This window comes from Salvelinus namaycush, chromosome 11 (assembly GCF_016432855.1).
Source record: "Salvelinus namaycush isolate Seneca chromosome 11, SaNama_1.0, whole genome shotgun sequence".
NCBI lineage: Eukaryota > Metazoa > Chordata > Actinopteri > Salmoniformes > Salmonidae > Salvelinus > Salvelinus namaycush.
The window spans coordinates 32,640,988-32,662,903 of record NC_052317.1 but is presented as its reverse complement, the minus strand read 5'-3'; the positions used below and the strand labels follow the sequence as shown (position 1 = coordinate 32,662,903).

Genomic DNA, 21,916 nt, shown 5'->3' with positions numbered 1-21,916 from the left:
TACAGTTGAAGTCGGAAGTGTACATACACCTTAGCCAAATACATTTAAACTCAGTTTTCACAATTCCTGACATTTAATCCAAGTAAAAATTCCCTGTTTTAGGTCAGATTAGGATCACCACTTTATTTTAAGAATGTGAAATGTCCGAATAATAGAGATAATGATTTATTTCAGCTTTTATTTCTTTCATCACATTCCCAGTGGGTCAGAAGTTAACATACACTCAATTAGTATTTGGTAGCATTGCCTTTAAATTGTTTAACTTGGGTCAAACATTTTGGGTAGCCTTCCACAAGCTTCCCACAATAAATTGGGTGAATTTTGGCCCATTCTGTATGTAATGCATTAACTGTCCCTTTACCTTCAAGGTACCTAGGATTTTGTCCTGTGTCAGTCTATATTAGCGGAACATAAATGTCCTGTAAAGGAATTAGTGTACACACACTCTCACACGTGAATTGTGGAGGAAGACACTAGTTAGGAGAACGCTGTGTGATTCTCACGGTGTCTGTCCCAGGTTTGCCCTGCTCTGCTGGGAGGAAGAGTTCACCATGTACAGGGTAACCCACACTGGAGCTCCAACAGAGGAGGATGAGTCATTGTCATGGCCAGACAGATACAGTTTGGACTGAATTTCCTCAAAGTCGATCATGCCATGATGATTAAGGTTTTTTAGGAATAACTTTTTTACACATATTTCAAACATCAAACAATAATGCTGTACTACACCCACCATATCTCAGAATCTGCATGGTCATTTAGCTGTACTGGTCAGGCTGAGACAATGTTATCGTTGACAGTGCTGCGATGCGTATCTTCTGCAGGAAGCTTTTGCGAACAGGTCTGAACAGGTCTGAGAGAACCAGACTGACTGTCACCTGAGCATTCGTGATCATGATACAGCATGATACAGCAAAAACAAGCCGGGTGAACTCTGTCGACACTTTCAGAGTGTGTGCGTGCGTGCGTAGGTGCGTGACGTGTGTATGCGTGTGTACAGTACATGTGTGAAGTGTGTTTGCAAATGTGTTTTGATTCATGCATTACATGTGCGCTAATTTGTGGATGGGAGTAGGATTGTACACAACACCTGCAGTAACAGTTACCATGAGCAGTAGAGGTGTGTCACAGGTGGCACCGACAGGAGGCTCCGGAGTCCGAAGCTGATTGGGTAAACTTGAATGGTATTCCCGCCCCCCAGAAGATGATAGGTGAAACCAGCAATACGCTTGAAGAGAATAGGCTGGCTGGTAACAGGAGAAAGCTGTCTCTCCCTCTAGCCATCTATCAGCTGCCTCTCTGTGTGCTAAAGCCAGGTAGGAGAGTAGAAAGACAGGCTGGGTGTATACTGCAGCACAGTGGAGCACAGAGTTCCTACGTGTGAGAGTCGATTTACATAGTCAGTGCAAATACAGTGTGGAGTAGAGAGGAGCTCAGTGGGAGTGGGAGAGACGTTTAACCACTCCAGACCATGAACATGGAGCGCCGGAGGTTCTCCCTCGACAGCTCAGTGTGAGTATCAACCAACTTTTTAAAAGAAGTATTTTATTATTATGCATTGCTATACATATGTTGTTTCTGTACAGTTCTAGACAGGTTCAGTTAAACTCCAGCTGTAGAGACCATCACCGTTGTTTCTGTTTAGGAAGTCTGAATGTCCCTTAACCGAATCTTGGATTTTCTATTGAGAATTGTACATTCCTCAAACTTACAGTAGTGCATACCACCTAGATGACAACACACACACAGGCCATTCCAGATGTATTTATTGCCATTTCACTAATGGTTTAGTCTGAACGGAGGACTCACCAGAGTTGAGGAAGAGAAGGAAGGAAGGGAACTTGTTTGTTTTCATTCCCCAAAATGCATTGCAGCCATAGCCCTCAGGACCCTCGTCCAGCCCCAGAAGTAACAGGTTGGTCTAATCGGGAGCAGGTGAATCTGCTTTCTTTAGCAGATATCTAGATACTCAAAGCTTTGGTGCATAAAGATTGATTTGACGACTTTTCAATGATGTGATGTTTCTGTGCATTTTATTTGGGTTTTCACATTAAAGTTAGACTTTTTGAACTGTAAATGTAACAGCTTTTGTTACAGTTAGGCCTACATTGTCCGTAAGGAGAGGAACAATAATGAAAATGTTATCCTGGAATAGAATAAACAAAGATATATATGTTGCACAGGAGGCTGGAACAGACTTCACGGAATGGCATCAAATATCTGGAAACCATGTGTTTGATGTATTTGTTACCATTCCACCGATTCCGCTCCGGTCATAAGAATGAGCCAGTTCTCCCCAATTAAGGTGCCACAACTTCCTGTGATATGTAGGATCTTAATTTGAGCACCCTGTTGCATGAGAACTTTCCTGAAAAGGATGAAATGTAAAACTTGTAGTGTATTTGAGGTTTATAAAGGCTTCTAAAGTCTTTAATCTAAACTTTGAAATGTCCTACTTGATTTTCCCTTACGAAAAATGTATCAACCGCTACAAAAATGTCCATTGTCCACATAATAATTCACTTTTCCTGTTGCTACAGGATTATTTTCCTGATGTAGGAAACTGGCTCAAATTAAGATCCCACATCTGGACATGCATATTTAATGTCCATAATTTGCTTTCTCCCATCCTCAGGCGCTTAAACATAATGCACACAGTGTACAAAACTCTGCTCTTCCCATGACATAGACTGACCACCTATGATCCCTTATTTATTTTATTGTATTTTTATTTAACCTTTATTTAACTAGGCAGGTCAGTTTATTTACAATGACGGCCTACCCCGGCCAAACCCGGACAAGGCTGGGCCAGTTGTGTGCCGCCCTATGGGACTCCCAATTACAGCCGGATGTGATGCAGCCTTATTGATGTCACTTGTTAAATCCAACTCAATATTAGGAAGGTGTTCTTAATGTTTTGTACACTCAGTCTGACACCTACTTTGCATGTGAAATGTTCTGATCATTTGAATTGCAAATGATAGCAAATCTTCCTTTGACCTGGATGCCACTTCTTTTTAACGCTTAAAGACATACTCGAGCGATTTTTTAAAAAACTTTTCCAGTTAAAAAGTGAAATCCCAAGTATAAATACAGTAAAAATACAGTAAAGTACACACACTATAGGGTATAAAAACAACATGTTTTGAACAAAAGTGTTTTTTACACACAACTGCAAACTGCAAGGAGAAGGGCATTCAAGGAGTTGGTCTGATGGGAAGTTGTGACGTCATCAGCCTCCCCCTTGCCTGAGGAACTATAGAGAACAAAAGAGGAAAAGCCCACCCCCCACTTTGCTATGTCATGACTGACCTGGACCACCTATTGAGATGTCCTTTTTGTTAAATAATTGAGGTGTTAAATGAGGTGAAAAAGATATTTGAGTGCCACTAAGGTGTAGTTGACTATCATAATGAGTACTAGCTAGAACTGCTCTGGCAACCATTCTTCCTTATGGTTGTCTGATGGTATCAAGTTAGCCGGAGCTGCTGAGAATGTAAATAACAAGATATCTCACATCTCTAATAACTTATATAACATGTTTGTGTAGGTTGCTTCCTGGAAAGTCAGAATTGACTTGAAATGATGAGAATCAAAATGATAACAATCAGGTGCATAGCTATGGGTATAGTTTGGATTCTTGGTGCACATTTTTTTTAATGTTTTCATTAATGTAACAGCAGTTTTCACCAGCAGACAAAAAAAACTATGCCCATGGGTAGGTGAATCAGTTGAGTTTGAATCCACAAATTCAACCCACAACTTTATTGTCCCACTATGGGAAATTCTGCAAACCACAATAAAGTTTATTACAAAATAAATATGACATATAGGTAAATACGTAAATATGACCTCTAAACAGAGCGTGTTTACAGACACGGGGCAACACCGTGACGGTTTAGTGCCCTGTTCCTCCAGGTCCCTGGAGAATGGTGGTGGAGGAGGTAGTCTGGGCCTTAGGAGAGGCAGCCGCAGTAAGAAGAGCAAAGAGAAGTGGAAGAGTCTAGAGGAGGCCCAGCTGGAGATCCAGGAGCTGGGACACAGCCTGAACAGGAGCAAATCTCTCAGGTCAAAGATTACTTCTGAAAACAAGTTTAATGACTAGAATAGGCCACGGACTGGGGGAAAGTACCAAAGCCTATGTAAGTCCATTGATCCGATCTCAATCACTCCCTATCCATAGGTCAGAGACCATAGAGGAGGAGAGCTTCCACCGGCCTGATGGCGCCGTTGCCAAAAATGTAAGCCCACCTGAAATATACAGGACAAGGACCTGAAGGAGGGCTTCAGACAAGATGGTGCTGACAGACACAGTTGCCCTGTTTCTAGCTCCTAGCCAACAACAAGCATTTCGCTGCACCTGCGATAACATCTGCAAATCTCGATATGCGACCAATAAACTTTTATTTGATTTGAGGTCCTAGCACTCCTTCTCCGCTATGTGTTTGGGGTTTGGTTCTGGCTTGGAAATGTCTCCTGATTGAATGCTTGATTGATTCATGAATTGGTTGATTGATTAATGAATTGGCTGATTGATTAATTAATTGGTTGATTAATTAATTGGTTGATTGATTCATGAATTGGTTGATTCATGAATTGGTTGATTGATTCATGAAATAGTTGATTGATTAATTAATTGGTTGATTGATTCATGAATTGGTTGATTGATTCATTAATTGGTTGATTGATTCATTAATTGGTTGATTGATTCATTAATTGGTTGATTGATTAACAGAGAGTTAGATCCTGTTCTCTCTCTCTTGTAGAGTTTTGTGAAATACAACAAAACCTTCCACAAACTCTTCCGAGACATTCCTACAGAGGAGAAACTAACTCATGGTGAGTAGATCTCAGTACATGGTGAGTCTGGAACTTATTTATGGATTCATCATCATCGTGGTCCTGAAACTGTCTGGGCTGCATGTGGATTTATGTCTCGGTTACAGAGCTATGATGGAGTCATCAAAATCATTACTTAATGCATTGGGACATTCATTATATTTCATTCCACATTATGTGCTTTGTGCTGCTTGATAACAACTAAACTTAAGCACTCACTTTGCACAATATTTAAATGTGCCCTCAGCTGAATATATCACAGTGTATTCTGGGGATAAAGGGAGGTGTCAAGGAGAAACTCACGTGTCTCTCATTTGACTGTGTCCTCTGTCCTGGTTGTGTGTTTCAGTGTTCACCTGTGCCCTGCAGAAGGAGGTGTTGTATCATGGGAAGCTATTTGTGTCTGTCAACTACGTATGTTTTTACTCCTCCGTACTCCTCAAGGACACCAAGGTAAGAGATTCATATGTAGTAGTGTAGAGTATAATAGAGCAGAGTAGAGAAAGCCAGAGTAGAATAGAGTAGAATAGAGTAGAATAGAGTAGAATAGAGTAGAGCAGAGTAGTCAGAGTAGAGCAGAGAGGAATAAAGAAGAGTAGAGTAGTCAGAGTAGAGTAGAGTAGAGCTGAGCAGATTAGAGAAGCGCAGAGCAGAATAGAGTAGAGTAGAGAAGAGCAGATTAGAGAAGAGCAGAGCATAGCAGAGAAGAGTAGAGCAGAGAAGAGTAAAGTAGAGTAGAGTAAAGAAGGGTAGAGTAGAGTAGTCAGAGTAGAGTAGAGTAGAGCTGAGCAGATTAGAGAAGAGCAGAGCAGAATAGATTAGAGCCGAGTAGAGAAGAGCAGATTAGAGAAGAACAGAGCATAGCAGAGTAGAGCAGAGTAGAGCAGAGTAGAGCAGAGTAGAGCAGAGTAGAGTAGAGCAGAGTAGAGTAGAGCAGAGTAGAGTAGAGCAGAGTAGAGAAGGGCATAGCAAAGAAGAGTAGAGCATAGCAAAGAAGAGTAGAGCAGAGTAAAGAAGAGTAGAGTAGAATAAAGAAGAGTAGAGTAGAGTAAAGAAGAGTAGAGTAGAGTAAAGAAGAGTAGAGTAGAGTAAAGAAGAGTAGAGTAGAGTAAAGAAGAGTAGAGTAAAGAAGAGTAGAGTAAAGAAGAGTAGAGTAAAGAAGAGTAGAGTAAAGAAGAGTAGAGTAAAGAAGAGTAGAGTAAAGAAGAGTAGATAAGAGTAGAGTAGATAAGAGTAGAGTAGATAAGAGTAGAGTAGATAAGAGTAGAGTAGATAAGAGTAGAGCAGATAAGAGTAGAGCAGATAAGAGTAGAGCAGATAAGAGTAGAGTAAAGAGGTGTAGAGTAGACTAGAGCAGAGAAGAGCAGAGAAGAGCAGAGTAGAGTAGAGTAGAGTAGAGCAGAGTAGAGCAGAGTAGAGCAGAGTAGAGCAGAGCAGATTAGAGTAGAGCAGAGCAGAGTAGAGTAGAGTAGAACAGAGTAGAGTAGAGTAGAACAGAGTAGAGAAGGGCATATTAGAGTAAAGAAGAGTAGAGTAAAGAAGAGTAGAGTAAAGAAGAGTAGAGTAAAGAAGAGTAGAGTAAAGAAGAGTAGAGTAGAGCAGATTAGAGCAGAGCAGAGCAGAGCAGATTAGAGCAGATTAGAGTAGAGCAGAGCAGAGTAGAGTAGAGCAGAGTAGAACAGAGCATATTAGAGAAGAGAAGAGTAGAGTAAAGAAGAGTAGAGTAAAGAAGAGTAGAGTAGAGCAGATTAGAGAAGAGCAGAGTAGATAAAAGTAAAGAGTAGAGAGGAGCAGAGCAGAGTAGAGAAGGGCACAGCAGAGCATAGTAAAGTAGAGTAGAGCAGAGCAGAGTAGAGAAGGGCACAGCAGAGCATAGTAAAGTAGAGCAGAGTAGAGCAGAGCAGAGTAGAGCAGAGCAGAGCAGAGTAGAGCAGAGTAGAGCAGAGTAGAGCAGAGCAGAGTAGAGCAGAACACAGTAGAGCAGATTAGAGTAGAGCAGATTAGAGTAGAGCAGAGCAGATTAGAGAAGAGCAGAGCAGAGCAGATTAGAGAAGAGCAGAGCAGATTAGAGAAGAGCAGAGCAGATTAGAGAAGAGTAGAGAAGTGCAGAGCAGATTAGAGAAGAGCAGAGCAGATTAGAGAAGAGTAGAGAAGAGAAAAGCAGAGTAGAGTAGAATAGGGACCCTATTCAATCCGTATCACAGAAGTTGAGCTTTACAGTGTGATTGAAATGTAAAGGCAACGTTCCCACGTTAGCGCAGGCTGCATTCACAGTAAACGCTGCATATGTCGGCTCAATCGGAAATGACTTTATATTTCTATCAGGAATCTGTGACGCTTCAGCCATCCAGACTGAATAGAGCCGTAGAGTAGACAACGCCAAGTTGGCCAACAAACAGTAGGTAGAAGTAGATGGTCTGTTGTGGTCTGTACCATGTGTTGTTGATGTAGTATCTGTGTCTTGTTGTAGGTTGAGGTCCATGTGTCCAGCGTAAAGGAAGTGAAGAAGCAGAACTCAGCCCTGTCTATGCTCTCCATCCGTACTACTGATGGAAACAAGGTCAGAAACAAACCCACAACGGCCCTGTTGGTCTTGTTTGAGTGAATGTGTCTGTGGCTGTGTCTGCCTCTGTGTCTGCAGCTATGGGTGTGTCAGTGGTTGTGGTTGGGTCTGTGGTTGTGGTTGTGGCTGTGGGTGTGTTTGTGGTTGTGTCTGTGTGGTGGTGTGTGTGTACCTGTGAGGTGGTGTGTCTGTACCTGTGTGGTAGTATATTGTGTCTGTGTGGTAGTGTGTTGTGTCTGTGTGGTAGTGTGTTGTGTCTGTGTGGTGGTGTGTCTGTGTGGTGGTGTGTTTCTGTTTGTGTGGTGGTGTGTTGTGTTTGTGAGGTGGTGTGTCTGTGTGGTGGTGTGTTGTGTCTGTATGGTGGTGTGTCTGCGTGGTGGTGTGTTGTGTCTGTGTGGCGGTGTGTCTGTGTGGTGGTGTGTTGTGTCTGTGTGGTGGTGTGTTGTGTCTGTGTGGTGTTGTGCCTGTGTGGTGGTGTGGTGTGTTGTGTCTGTATGGTGGTGTGTCTGTGTGGTGGTGTTGTGTCTGTGTGGTGGCGTGTTGTGTCTGTGTGGTGGTGTGTTGTGCCTGTGTGGTGTGTCTGTGTGGTGGTGTGTCTGTGTGGTGGTGTGTTGTGCGTGTGTGGTGGTGTGTTGTGTGGTGGTGTGGTGGTGTGTTGTGTCTGTGTGGTGGTGTGTCTGTGCCTGTGTGGTGATGTGTTGTGCCTGTGTGGTTGTGTGTTGTGTGGTGGTGTGTTGTGTCTGTGTGGTGGTGTGTCTGTGTGTTGGTGTGTTGTGTCTGTGTGTTGGTGTGTTGTGTCTGTATGGTGGTCTGTTGTGTCTGTATGGTGGTCTGTTGTGTTGTGTCTGTGTGGTGGTGTGGTGGTGTGTTGTGCCTGTGTGGTGGTGCGTTGTGCCTGTGTGGTGGTGCGTTGTGCCTGTGTGGTGGTGTGTTGTGCCTGTGTGGTGGTGTGTTGTGTGGTGGTGTGTCTGTGTCTGTGTGGTGGTGTGTTGTGTCTGTGTGGTGGTGTGTTGTGTCTGTGTGGTGGTGTGTTGTGGTGATGTGTTGTGTCTGTGTGGTGGCGTGTTGTGCCTGTGTGGTGGCGTGTTGTGTCTGTGTGGTGGCGTGTTGTGTCTGTGTGGTGGCGTGTTGTGTCTGTGTGGTGGCGTGTTGTGTCTGTGTGGTGGCGTGTTGTGCCTGTGTGGTGGCGTGTTGTGTCTGTGTGGTGGCGTGTTGTGTCTGTGTTGTGTCTGTGTGGTGGCGTGTTGTGTCTGTGTGGTGGCGTGTTGTGTCTGTGTGGTGGCGTGTTGTGTCTGTGTGGTGGCGTGTTGTGTCTGTGTGGTGGCGTGTTGTGTCTGTGTGGTGGCGTGTTGTGCCTGTGTGGTGTTGTGTCTGTGTGGTGGTGTGTTGTGGTGGTGTGTTGTGCCTGTGTGGTTGGTGGTGTGTTGTGTCTGTGTGGTGGTGTGTCTGTGCCTGTGTGGTGATGTGTTGTGCCTGTGTGGTGGTGTGTTGTGTGGTGGTGTGTTGTGTGGTCGTGTGTTATGTCTGTGCTGTGGTGTGTTGTGTCTGTGTGGTGATGTGGTGTGTTGTGTCTGTGTGGTGGCGTGTTGTGTCTGTGTGGTGGCGTGTTGTGTCTGTGTGGTGGTGTGTTGTGTCTGTGTGGTGGTGTGTTGTGCCTGTGTGGTGGTGTGTCTGTGTGGTGGCGTGTTGTGTCTGTGTGGTGTGTCTGTGTGGTGGTGGTGTGTCTGTGTGGTGGCGTGTTGTGTCTGTGTGGTGGTGTGTTGTGTCTGTGTGGTGGTGTGTTGTGTCTGTGTGGTGGCGTGTTGTGTCTGTGTGGTGGCGTGTTGTGTCTGTGTGGTGATGTGTTGTGTGGTGGTGTGTTGTGCCTGTGTGGTGGCGTGTTGTGCCTGTGTGGTGGCGTGTTGTGTCTGTGTGGTGGCGTGTTGTGTCTGTGTGGTGGCGTGTTGTGTCTGTGTGGTGGCGTGTTGTGTCTGTGTGGTGGTGTGGTGGTGTGTTGTGTCTGTGTGGTGGTGTGTTGTGTCTGTGTGGTGGTGTGTTGTGCCTGTGTGGTGGTGTGTTGTGCCTGTGTGGTGGTGTGTTGTGCCTGTGTGGTGGTGTGTTTTGTCTGTGTGATGATGTGTTGTGTCTGTGTGGTGGTGTGTTGTGTGGTGGTGTGTCTGTGTCTGTGTGGTGGTGTGTTGTGTCTGTGTGGTGGTGTGTTTTGTCTGTGTGGTGATGTGTTGTGTCTGTGTGGTGGTGTGTTGTGTCTGTGTGGTGTTGTGTCTGTGTGGTGTTGTGTCTGTGTGGTGATGTGTTGTGTCTGTGTGGTGGTGTGTTGTGTCTGTGTGGTGGTGTGTTGTGTCTGTGTGGTGGTGTGTTGTGTCTGTGTGGTGGTGTGTCTGTGTGGTGGTGTGTTGTGCCTGTGTGGTGGCGTGTTGTGTCTGTGGTGTGTTGTGTCTGTGTGGTGGTGTGTTGTGTCTGTGTGGTGGTGTGTTGTGTGGTGGTGTGTTGTGTCTGTGTGGTGGTGTGTTGTGTCTGTGTGGTGGTGTGTTGTGTCTGTGTGGTGGTGTGTTGTGTCTGTGTGGTGGCGTGTTGTGTCTGTGTGGTGGTGTGTTGTGTCTGTGTGGTGGTGTGTTGTGTCTGTGTGGTGGTGTGTTGTGTCTGTGTGGTGGTGTGTTGTGTCTGTGTGGTGGTGTGTTGTGTCTGTGTTGTGTCTGTGTGGTGGCGTGTTGTGTCTGTGTGGTGGTGTGTTGTGTCTGTGTCTGTGTGGTGGCGTGTTGTGTCTGTGTGGTGGCGTGTTGTGCCTGTGTGGTGGCGTGTTGTGCCTGTGTGGTGGCGTGTTGTGCCTGTGTGGTGGTGTCTGTGTGGTTGTGTCTGTGTGGTGGTGTGTTGTGTGGTGGTGTGGTGTGTCTGTGTGGTGGTGTGTTGTGCCTGTGTGGTGGTGTGTTGTGGTGGTGTGTTGTGTTGTGTCTGTGTGGTTGTGTGTCTGTGTGGTGGTGTGTTGTGCCTGTGTGGTGGTGTGTTGTGCCTGTGTGGTTGGTGGTGTGTTGTGTCTGTGTGGTGGTGTGTCTGTGCCTGTGTGGTGGCGTGTTGTGTGGTTGTGTGGTCGTGTGTTATGTCTGTGCTGTGGTGTGTTGTGTCTGTGGTGATGTGGTGTGTTCTGTCTGTGTGGTGGTGTGTTGTGTCTGTGTGGTGGCGTGTTGTGTCTGTGTGATGGCGTGTTGTGTCTGTGTGGTGGCGTGTTGTGTCTGTGTGGTGGCGTGTTGTGTCTGTGTGGTGGTGTGTTGTGCCTGTGTGGTGGTGTGTCTGTGTGGTGGCGTGTTGTGTCTGTGTGGTGGCGTGTTGTGTCTGTGTGGTGGTGTGTTGTGTCTGTGTGGTGGTGTGTTGTGTCTGTGTGGTGGTGTGTCTGTGTGGTGGCGTGTTGTGTCTGTGTGGTGGCGTGTTGTGTCTGTGTGGTGGCGTGTTGTGTCTGTGTGGTGGCGTGTTGTGTGGTGGTGTGTTGTGCCTGTGTGGTGGCGTGTTGTGCCTGTGTGGTGGCGTGTTGTGTCTGTGTGGTGGCGTGTTGTGTCTGTGTGGTGGCGTGTTGTGTTGTGTCTGTGTGGTGGCGTGTTGTGTCTGTGTGGTGGCGTGTTGTGTCTGTGTGGTGGTGTGTTGTGTCTGTGTGGTGGCGTGTTGTGTCTGTGTGGTGGCGTGTTGTGTCTGTGTGGTGGCGTGTTGTGTCTGTGTGGTGGCGTGTTGTGTCTGTGTGGTGGCGTGTTGTGTCTGTGTGGTGGCGTGTTGTGTCTGTGTGGTGTTGTGTCTGTGTGGTGGCGTGTTGTGTCTGTGTGGTGGCGTGTTGTGTCTGTGTGGTGGTGTGTTGTGTCTGTGTGGTGGCGTGTTTTGTCTGTGTGGTGGTGTGTTGTGCCTGTGTGGTGGTGTGTCTGTGTGGTGGCGTGGTGTGTCTGTGTGGTGGCGTGTTGTGTCTGTGTGGTGGTGTGTCTGTGTGGTGGTGTGTTGTGTCTGTGTGGTGGCGTGTTGTGTCTGTGTGGTGGCGTGTTGTGTCTGTGTGGTGGCGTGTTGTGTCTGTGTGGTGGCGTGTTGTGTCTGTGTGGTGGCGTGTTGTGTCTGTGTGGTGGCGTGTTGTGTCTGTGTGGTGGCGTGTTGTGTCTGTGTGGTGGCGTGTTGTGCCTGTGTGGTGGCGTGTTGTGTCTGTGTGGTGGCGTGTCTGTGTGGTGGCGTGTTGTGTCTGTGTGGTGGTGTGTTTTGTCTGTGTGGTGGTGTGTTGTGTCTTTGTGGTGGTGTGTTGTGTCTGTGTGGTGGTGTGTTGTGTCTGTGTGGTGGTGTGGTGTGTCTGTGTGGTGGTGTGTCTGTGTGGCGTTGTGGTGTGTCTGTGTGATGGTGTGTTGTGTCTGTGTGATGGTGTGTTGTGTCTGTGTGATGGTGTGTTGTGTCTGTGTGTTGTGTCTGTGTGGTGATGTGTATGTGTGGTGGTGTTTTGTGTCTGTGTGGTGGTTTGTCTGTGTGGTGGTTTGTCTATGTGGTGGTGTGTTGTGTAGTCCCTCATTCTGTTTTGCCTCTGTTTCAGTATTCGTTTGTGTCTTTGCGGAACCGGAGAGTGTGTTACGAAATCCTGCAGTTTGTGTGTTCACAAGCACAGGTATACCCAAATGATCTCTGATCTCTCTCTCTGTCTCCCTTTCTCTCTTAAAAAGACCATGCTATTGTTTGAGGAGAGTGCACAACAAAAAAAAACTTTAGTCACTGCAACTGGTTTGATACATTCACCTCTGAAGGTAAATAATGTACTTACATTCAGTAATCTTGCTCTGATTTGTCATCCTGAGGGTCCCAGAGATAGAATGTAGCACAGTTTTGTTTGATAAAATCAAATGTATTCAAATGTAGGAACTGGGTTCTATAGTTTGAACCTCGGATGTGTCTTGGTTTGTTCCATTATCTATACAATAGGCTATCATTGATTTTGGCCCAATATTCCTGACATATTACCTCTTTCAAGGAGCTTTCTGTTTTGATAGGATTATTTTTGCCTGAAAACCTGTAGGCCTTCCTATAAAAAAACAACTCTGCATCCCTGCCCAACCTGGCAAGAGTGGCCGAAGGGTGTTGAGCATCCCCATCCACTGTTGGCCTGCTCTCCAAGCACCATCGCATGAGCCTGAAACCACACTCTGGCCAAACTCGTGTTTCTAAAAATGGATTCAAATGCCTAGTAAGGCATTTTAGTTTCACTTTTATTTAATTGTAATTCTTTCCTATATGCACAATTTATAGACTATAATAATTTAATAAACAAATTGTTGTTTAAATGCTAAGCGGTTAATGTTCATGTCGCAATCGTAAATGCTTCACAATGTATTTCTTTGTAGGCTATAGCCTTGAAATCATTGAAATAATAGGCTAATAACAATAATATATCCTCAACAATTCATTTCCGTTCCTTCTTAGGCTACATGTCTGGATTCTGACCTAATTAGGGTGTTTCTGTGCTGTTTAATACTACATATAGCCTATTTTTAATTATGAGTGCTTCTTACATTCCCCTTTTCATGTTTATTCAAATACTTTATTCATATACTTTATATTCGAATCATATGTTTTAGTTTCAATACTTCAAAACCAAGTGTTAGGTTCAGTTAGTCACAAAAAGAGATGGGTGTTGGTTAAATTGTGATTTTAATGAATGGAGTGAATATCGAGCGGCAGTTTTTTTTTCCTGTGAGCGAGGAGCATTTTTTAGCGGAGGGGATGGAAATTACGTGGGTGCGCCATGAGCGGGATTTCCGACCGCTCAACTGCGTTTACAGACTCTGGTTTCCACAACAGCTGGGGGAGCAGGTGGAGAGTGGCAACAGAAGTCCCCACTTCTCAGGAGAGAACAGCGTTGATGGCGTGGATCGGGACATAGACACAGTAAGAATTTCACTGATGGCCTCGATGTCATCCTATCCTTTTCCTCCCACCATGTAGCTTCCTGTACTGCCCTGTTTCCTCCAATCAGTGCCATCAAAGAAAGTGCACTTTGTAATTCTTCATAACTCACTGTGAAAATGCCAGAGTACACATTCACTTTTTTTGTGTTATTAATCAAGACACCATTTATTCTGACCAGGAGATTTTTGTTTTAGGACATGTTTTAACCCTTCCCTGCCGACAGATCTCCAGCAATTCCAGCCGGGAGGACAGTGTGGAGCGGAGCCTTCCTATAGAGGCCGTCTACTCTGACCTGCCCAGCAGCGGTAAGAGAGAACATCTTAAAAAGACTGTTAAGACAGACGAGAAAAATAAATGAGGGGTGAGAGGCATAACAGACGACATACAAGAGATATGAATATGATGTAATATTAATCATAACGAAAACTGGGAAGGACAGCACCACTCCTAGAAGCAGCATCAGCAAACCTCAGGATAATCAGTTCACATTCACAGAGGAAGACTCACGTAGTTAAACACACACTGAAGAAGACACAGATACAGACAAGCACACACACACAAGCACATGCACATATACTCAGACATACCACACATTTAAATATTGTTTGAATGGCCTGTTGTCTTCTTTTCCTCTTGAACAGCTGACTCGTGGGTTTGGATCGTCACTGAAAGGGTTAAAACCCTCCTCCTTATCAGAGATATGCGCAACCTCAATGTCCTCCTATCCATCTGTCTGTTTCTGTGAGTACTCCTCTCCTCTCCATCTATCTGTTCCTGATCTCCATCTCTCTCTCCTCTCCCCTCCCCATCACCTGTAACTAGATCTATAGGTGCTGAAGCCCTTGCATCACCTTTCATATTTTCTCACAAACATACTGCCACGTGTGAGAATGGGTGTGTTAATCTTCAAACATACTGCCACGTGTGAGAATGGGTGTGTTAATCTTCAAACATACTGCCACGTGTGAGAATGGGTGTGTTAATCTTCAAACATACTGCCACGTGTGAGAATGGGGTGTGTTAATCTTCAAACATACTGCCACGTGTGAGACTGGGGTGTGTTAATCTTCAAACATACTGCCACGTGTGAGAATGGGGTGTGTTAATCGTCAAACATACTGCCACGTGTGAGAATGGGGTGTGTTAATCTTCAAACATACTGCCACATGTGAGAATGGGGTGTGTTAATCTTCAAACATACTGCCACGTGTGAGAATGGGGTGTGTTAATCTTCAAACATACTTCCACGTGTGAGAATGGGGTGTGTTAATCTTCAAACATACTTCCACGTGTGAGAATGGGGTGTGTTAATCTTCAAACATACTGCCACGTGTGAGAATGGGGTGTGTTAATCTTCAAACATACTGCCACATGTGAGAATGGGGTGTGTTAATCTTCAAACATACTGCCACGTGTGAGAATGGGGTGTGTTAATCTTCAAACATACTGCCACATGTGAGAATGGGGTGTGTTAATCTTCAAACATACTTCCACGTGTGAGAATGGGTGTGTTAGTCTTCACACATACTGCCACATGTGAGAATGGGGTGTGTTAATCTACAAACATACTGCCACGTGTGAGAATGGGGTGTGTTAATCTTCAAACATACTTCCACGTGTGAGAATGGGTGTGTTAGTCTTCACACATACTGCCACATGTGAGAATGGGGTGTGTTAATCTTCAAACATACTGCCACGTGTGAGAATGGGGTGTGTTAATCTTCAAACATACTGCCACATGTGAGAATGGGTGTGTTAGTCTTCACACATACTGCCACGTGTGAGAATGGGTGTGTTAGTCTTCACACATACTGCCACGTGTGAGAATGGGTGTGTTAATCTACAAACATCTTAAGTCTATTGTCAGCTTCTAAAATCTTACACAAGTTTTCGTCTTGAATCTAAAACGGCAGGAAGAGTCACATATCATATTCTATGAAAATATATACTAATCTATCGCGCTCACAATCAACAAATGACTATTATTATGGTGGGAGATTATAATACCGTTTTAAGTACCCCTATAGAGCCTTAAAAATCCAGACCTAGTGAGATATACATGGAGGAGGCTTAATCAAGCTAGTCGTCTTGATTATTTTCTTGCTTCCTTCACTCTGGTAGGGGGAAGAATGTGATGGGGGCAGAATGTGGTCAGATCATCAAATAATTGGCATCCACATTCCGATTACAGAATTTCCACGTGGGCGAGGATTTTATAAAAATATTTTTATTTTATTTAACTAGGCAAGTCAGTTAAGAACAAATTCTTATTTACAATGACGGCCTACACCGGCCAAACACGGACGACGCTGGGCCAATTGTGCGCCACCCTATGGGACTCCCAATCACGGCCGGTTGTATGTCCACTTCACCATCAGATCATTTTATTGGTAAACTACAGGGTAATGTAAAAGTAGTTTTTTTTTTTGCAATCCAATATGTAATATGGTACACTGATTTGGGTTGTAATCCAGGGAGGTTAGAAAGAGATGCAGTGCCTTAGACAGCTGTGCCACTCGGGAGAATCAAATATTGGAAATGTTATCAAAGCCTACTGAATTACAAGCTGTTTTTAACCAAAACAAAGGATTTTATAACTGACTTTTTCCTGCGTAACATAGTTACAGCGGATCCCCTTATTCTATGGGACCCTTTGAAATGTGCCTTCAGAGGTCATGCAATTCAATATTCATCCTTAAAACGAAAACAATTTCAGTCAAAAGAGTTCAAATTAACAAAGGAAATATCAGAAATAACAGTACAGATAGATAGCAATAATAAAGTACCATATACAATAGCTACAGAATATGTTAGAGGAAAAACAAAAAGAAATGGAGGAACTTATCGGGAACATTCCAAAATAAAGCAAATTGGATGGAAATGGTGAAAAATGCACCAAATTATTTTTTAATCTTCAACATAGAAATGCTAACAAAAATAATTTACAGAAACTTGTTAAAAGTTATGAAGTCATCCATGATTCACCAAATGAATGAATCCACGATTCCCCCATTTCCACTCTGAAGTTAACTGTAAGGAATATTTAGTGTAAAATTATAATAGTGTAAAATGAACAGCTGTACAGAAAGACTTGTGTGAAGGCCAAATTGTAGACGAGGAACTTCTTGATGCAATTAAAGCCAGTAGGCCAGGGAAAACTCCAGGGCTGGATGGCATAACAGTTTAGGTATATTAAACCTTTTATAATCCTCTCAAAGATCCATTATTTGCATATTGTAACCAGTCCTATAAAAATGGTCAACTATCAGGTACTCAGCACAATGTTCTGATTTCACTATCACTGAAACACTAACCTGGTGGTAAGTATAAAGATCAAATCAACTTAAAAAACTGTAGGCCCCTTACATGTCAGTGCTGTGATGCAAAAATCCAAGCAAAATGCATAGAGCATAGAATTAAAAAGCTGTAGTCGTTTATTATTCGTCCTGATCAGACAGAGTTTTTACATGGACGATACATTGGAGATAATAAAAGGACATGTACTTGAAACAATAGAACATTATGAAAAATCTAGGAAACCAGGTCTGGTATTCATAGCAGATTTTGAAAAGGCTTTTGATAAAGTACAACTACAATTTATATATAAATGCCTGGATTATTTTAATTGAGAAGAATCTCTTATGCAATGGGTTAAAGTTATGTATAGTAACCCTAGGTGTAAAATAGTAAATAATGGCTACGTCTCAGAAAGTATTAAACTGTCAAGAGGAGTAAAACAAGGTTGTCCACTGTCTGCACATCTATTTATTATGGCCATGGAAATTAAAATCAGATCCAACAATAATATAGAGGGGCTAGAAATCCAAGGTGTCATTCTACGCCTCTTAAATCCGTGGATCCCTGCACAGCCTCATAGAAGATCTATATAGTTTTTCTAACCTCCCTGGATTACAACCCAAATCAGTGTACCATATTACATATTGGATTGCAAAAAAAAAAAACTTTTACATTACCCTGTAGTTTACCAATAAAATGATCTGATGGTGAAGTGGACGTATTCATATCCCTAAGGAAATAAAGGAACTTACTACAACACATTTTAATAGGAAGTTATCAAAAATAGATAAGATCTTGCCTACATGGAAAGGTAAATACTTGTCTATTTTTTTTTTTTAAATCACCCTGATTAATTCTTTAGTTGTATCTCAGTTTACCTATTTACGTATGGCCCTGCCTATGCCGAACAATTTATTTTTTAAATTATTTGAGCAAAAAATCTTTCACTTTATCTGGAACGGCAAACAAGACAAAATTAAACATGCTTATTTAGTTCCAACCATGCTTAACAGTTCCAACCTAGACAGATATGTAAGTGTTTTTAATGGGAAAAAAGAAACATGCTATTTATATTATTATATTTCATTTCATTACCCATATTTACATATAGTCACATGTTTTCACAAGCTTGGGCCCCAGGCTGAAAACGTTTAAGAACCCCTGTTCTAGTGGAAAGCCTTCCCAGAAGAGTGGAGGCTGTTATAGCGGCAAAGGGGGGACCAACTCCAAGTTAATGTCCATGATCTTGGAATGAGATGTTCGATGAGCAGGTGTCCACATACTTTTGGTCATGCAGTGTATTTTAAGTTCAGGAATGGCTGAAAAATCACAACATTTATCCAAAAAGTAACCCTACAAATAGCACTGCGATTTGGAAAGCCATAGTCAATCAATCAACAATATAATACTTTTAGTAAAAATATTTATCTTTAACTTACAATCTGTAGATACTATGCAATTATACAGGTTCAAAATCACAGCACAGTTAAAAAATATATGGCACATGGTCATCATAAGAGGGAAGTTTACAGAGATAGGTGGGATGACAGAGTAGCTGAGGGGTGGGGTTAGGGAGATAGGTGGGATGGACTGAGAGTAGCTGAGGGGTGGGGTTAGGGAGATAGGTGGGATGGACTGAGAGTAGCTGAGGGTGGGGTTAGGGAGATAGGTGGGATGGACTGAGAGTAGCTGAGGGTGGGGTTAGGGAGGATGGACTGAGAGTAGCTGAGGGAGATAGGTGGGATGGACTGAGAGTAGCTGAGGGGTGGGGTTATGTGGGATGGACTGAGAGTAGCTGAGGGGTGGGGTTATGTGGGATGGACTGAGAGTAGCTGAGGGGTGGGGTTAGGGAGATAGGTGGGATGGACTGAGCGTAGCTGAGGGGTGGGGTTAGGGAGATAGGTGGGATGGACTGAGCGTAGCTGAGGGGTGGGGTTAGGGAGATAGGTGGGATGGACTGAGCGTAGCTGAGGGGTGGGGTTAGGGAGATAGGTGGGATGGACTGAGCGTAGCTGAGGGGTGGGGTTAGGGAGATAGGTGGGATGGACTGAGAGTAGCTGAGGGGTGGGGTTAGAGAGATAGGTGGGATGATTGAGAGTAGCTGAGGGGTGGGGTTAGGGAGATGGACTGAGCGTAGCTGAGGGGTGGGGTTAGAGAGATAGGTGGGATGGACTGAGCGTAGCTGAGGGGTGGGGTTAGAGAGATAGGTGGGATGGACTGAGCGTAGCTGAGGGGTGGGGTTAGAGAGATAGGTGGGATGGATTGAGAGTAGCTGAGGGGTGGGGTTAGGGAGATAGGTGGGATGGATTGAGAGTAGCTGAGGGGTGGGGTTAGAGAGATAGGTGAGATGGACTGAGCGTAGCTGAGGGGTGGGGTTAGAGAGATAGGTGGGATGGATTGAGAGTAGCTGAGGGGTGGGGTTAGGGAGATAGGTGGGATGGACAGAGTAGCTGAGGGGTGGGGTTAGAGAGATAGGTGGGATGGACAGAGTAGCTGAGGGGTGGGGTTAGGGAGATAGGTGGGATGGACAGAGTAGCTGAGGGGTGGGGTTAGGGAGATAGGTGGGATGGACAGAGTAGCTGAGGGGTGGGGTTAGAGAGATAGGTGGGATGGACTGAGCGTAGCTGAGGGGTGGGGTTAGAGAGATAGGTGGGATGGATTGAGAGTAGCTGAGGGGTGGGGTTAGGGAGATAGGTGGGATGGACAGAGTAGCTGAGGGGTGGGGTTAGAGAGATAGGTGGGATGGACAGAGTAGCTGAGGGGTGGGGTTAGGGAGATAGGTGGGATGGACAGAGTAGCTGAGGGGTGGGGTTAGAGAGATAGGTGGGATGGACAGAGTAGCTGAGGGGTGGGGTTAGGGAGATAGGTGGGATGGACAGAGTAGCTGAGGGGTGGGGTTAGGGAGATAGGTGGGATGGACAGAGTAGCTGAGGGGTGGGGTTAGAGAGATAGGTGGGATGGATTGAGAGTAGCTGAGGGGTGGGGTTAGGGAGATAGGTGGGATGGACAGAGTAGCTGAGGGGTGGGGTTAGGGAGATAGGTGGGATGGACAGAGTAGCTGAGGGGTGGATTTAAAAGCTTATGTTCTATAATAATATAGTGTATAATGTGCTATCTATCCAGATGTAATGTATATCAAATGACTTTACTCTTGCTATGTAACTTATGCAGTAGAAAAAAAAACTATATCATGTATGTAAAATGTGTGTAGAATGGACATGTAACAACAAAAGAAAAGCTGTAAAAACTAAGTTTATTTTTGTCTTCCGAAGAGGGGGGATGGTGGATGGGCCAAGAAAATCTAAATAAAGAGTCACATATCATTCAGGATCACAGACAAGCCTTTTTCCAGACTTCCCAACAGTCTGTCTGGTATGTTGTCTTTCTGGATTGGCTCAGAGCTGTTGAGGAATGGACCCTGCTACCTGATTGGCTGTTTATAGCTGGGTGAATTGCTGAAGAGATGAGTAGATGGATGGATGTGAGATAGGTTGGTTCTCTGAGCACAGGGTGTTCTCCAGATAGTCAAGGCTGCAATACACTGAACTTTTACCCATAGAGCCAGGTGTTGGTTCCTCTCAAGGGTTCTTCACTCTTACCTAGATAGATGTTCCTTGCTACGGTCTCCTGTGCTTGCTCTTTCATTAGTTACCTGTGGACTGTGGAGGATAGATGAAATTGTTTGTTTGTGCTTTGCCAATACCTTCTAATTGCCCCCCAGGGGATTCATCAAGTCATATTGAATTGCACACATTACACTGACAGATAAATGCTACAGATTCACATAGATTTTACACCACACACAGAACCATAGCACTGTGGAGAAATTGCCTTTCAGTTGAAACATTATTCAACAATAAATGATAAAGAATAGGAAAAGAAACACTTCCCTAGTTATAGTATTATTATGTTTTCATAACCTTTTCTCCACCCTTGACATTAGTGTTATCAGTACACACACCGAGGCTCATAACTAACACGTCATAACAGCAGTTAAATAGTTATAGCACTTTGTGACATCTGTTGATGTAAAAAACGGTTTATAAATACATTTGATTGAAATAACCTATATTTGTGACAATTGTCTGCATATTTACCCAGACTTCTGTTTGAACAACTAACTTGAAGCCTGACAGATATGGATTGCCCAGGGAGGTTTCCTGTAAAAGATTAGGGAAGGGAAAGGTGATACCTAGTTAGTTGCACATTCAACCGAAATGTTTCTTCCCGCATTTAACCCAACCCCTCTGAATCAGAGAGGTGCGGGGGGTTGCCTTAATCGACATCCAAAACATTGGCTCCCAGGGAGCAGTTGTTGGGGGTTAACTGTCTTGCTCAAAGGCAGAACGGCACATTTAAAACCTTGCAAGCCCAGGATTCAAACCAGTGACCTTTGGGTTACTGTCCCAACGCTCTTAACAGCTAGGCTACCTGCCGCTGTCTGTCCTTGATTGAAATACAGTACTTATGTCTGGTTCCTCATGATTGATCTGCACTGTGCCATCAACGAGAGTGCACTCAGGTATGGATCTCCCAGGGAGGTTTAACAGTTCATTGTAATACTGAGTGCTGAGTGCCGCAGGTGAAAGTAAAACACAAGCTGATTACAAGCTATCAGGAAGTACTGTATCTTACCCATCAAACTGTTTTCACATTAAAATCACCACCTCTTTTGTGTGCGTGTGTGTCTGTGTAGGGCGGTGTTGCTACTACTGTCGTCGGGGTACATCGGTTTGCGGATCGTAGCTCTGGAGGAGCAGCTGAGTTCTCTAGGAGCCCTGCCGGAGTTCTCCATACACCTCAGAGAGTGAGTACACACACACACACACACACACACACACACACACACACACACACACACTATGGGGTAGTTTTCCACAGATGACTCTATGCTCTGATGTGAATTTCAAGGAACTACAAACTTTGACAATTTAAAAACCATTCAAGGTAGATCAAACCGGTTGTGTAGACAGAGAGAGAGTGTTCTCAGACATCAGAGGTATCGTGTACTGTATCAGCAGCAGAGATCACAGGACGTTAGGTCACAGGAGGTTAGGAGAAAAACGTGCCCAGAGGAATGACACCTGTTTTCCAAGAAATCACTCCACTATTACATAATCAACAGGAACACCCATTGTAGGTATTTGAGTCTTCACTTTCATGTAATTAAAGGTGTGTGCGAGTGTACTTGTGCATGAGTATGCATGATAATATCTGAGAGAGTGATTTGGTTCCTCCTCTCACTGCTCCCTCCTCATTCCAGGGAACAGGAAACAGCCTGAAGAGACCTACAGCCAGGGAGGATTG

The 21,916-nt window shown here is 44.4% G+C and overlaps 1 protein-coding gene across 1 annotated transcript; it reads left to right on the top strand.

Moving 5' to 3' along the window:
• Positions 1-1,477: 1,477 nt before the first annotated feature.
• On the top strand, positions 1,478-21,420 carry LOC120055357 (GRAM domain-containing protein 2B-like). Its single transcript, XM_039003226.1, has 12 exons — positions 1,478-1,512; positions 3,919-4,068; positions 4,184-4,241; positions 4,767-4,839; positions 5,189-5,292; positions 7,310-7,399; positions 7,481-7,486; positions 11,946-12,017; positions 13,205-13,291; positions 13,536-13,617; positions 13,954-14,053; positions 21,306-21,420. The coding sequence occupies exons 1-12, from the start codon at positions 1,478-1,480 to the stop codon at positions 21,418-21,420; spliced, it is 972 nt and encodes a 323-aa protein (XP_038859154.1).
• The last annotated feature ends 496 nt before the right edge of the window (positions 21,421-21,916 follow it).

Coding starts and splice junctions, on each gene's coding strand:
- LOC120055357 (XM_039003226.1), top strand. CDS start 1,478: ATGGAGCGCCGGAGGTTCTCCCTCGACAGCTCAGT. Junction 5,293..7,309: donor TACTCCTCAAGGACACCAAG/GTAAGAGATTCA, acceptor GTCTTGTTGTAG/GTTGAGGTCCATGTGTCCAG. Junction 14,054..21,305: donor CTATCCATCTGTCTGTTTCT/GTGAGTACTCCT, acceptor GTGTCTGTGTAG/GGCGGTGTTGCTACTACTGT.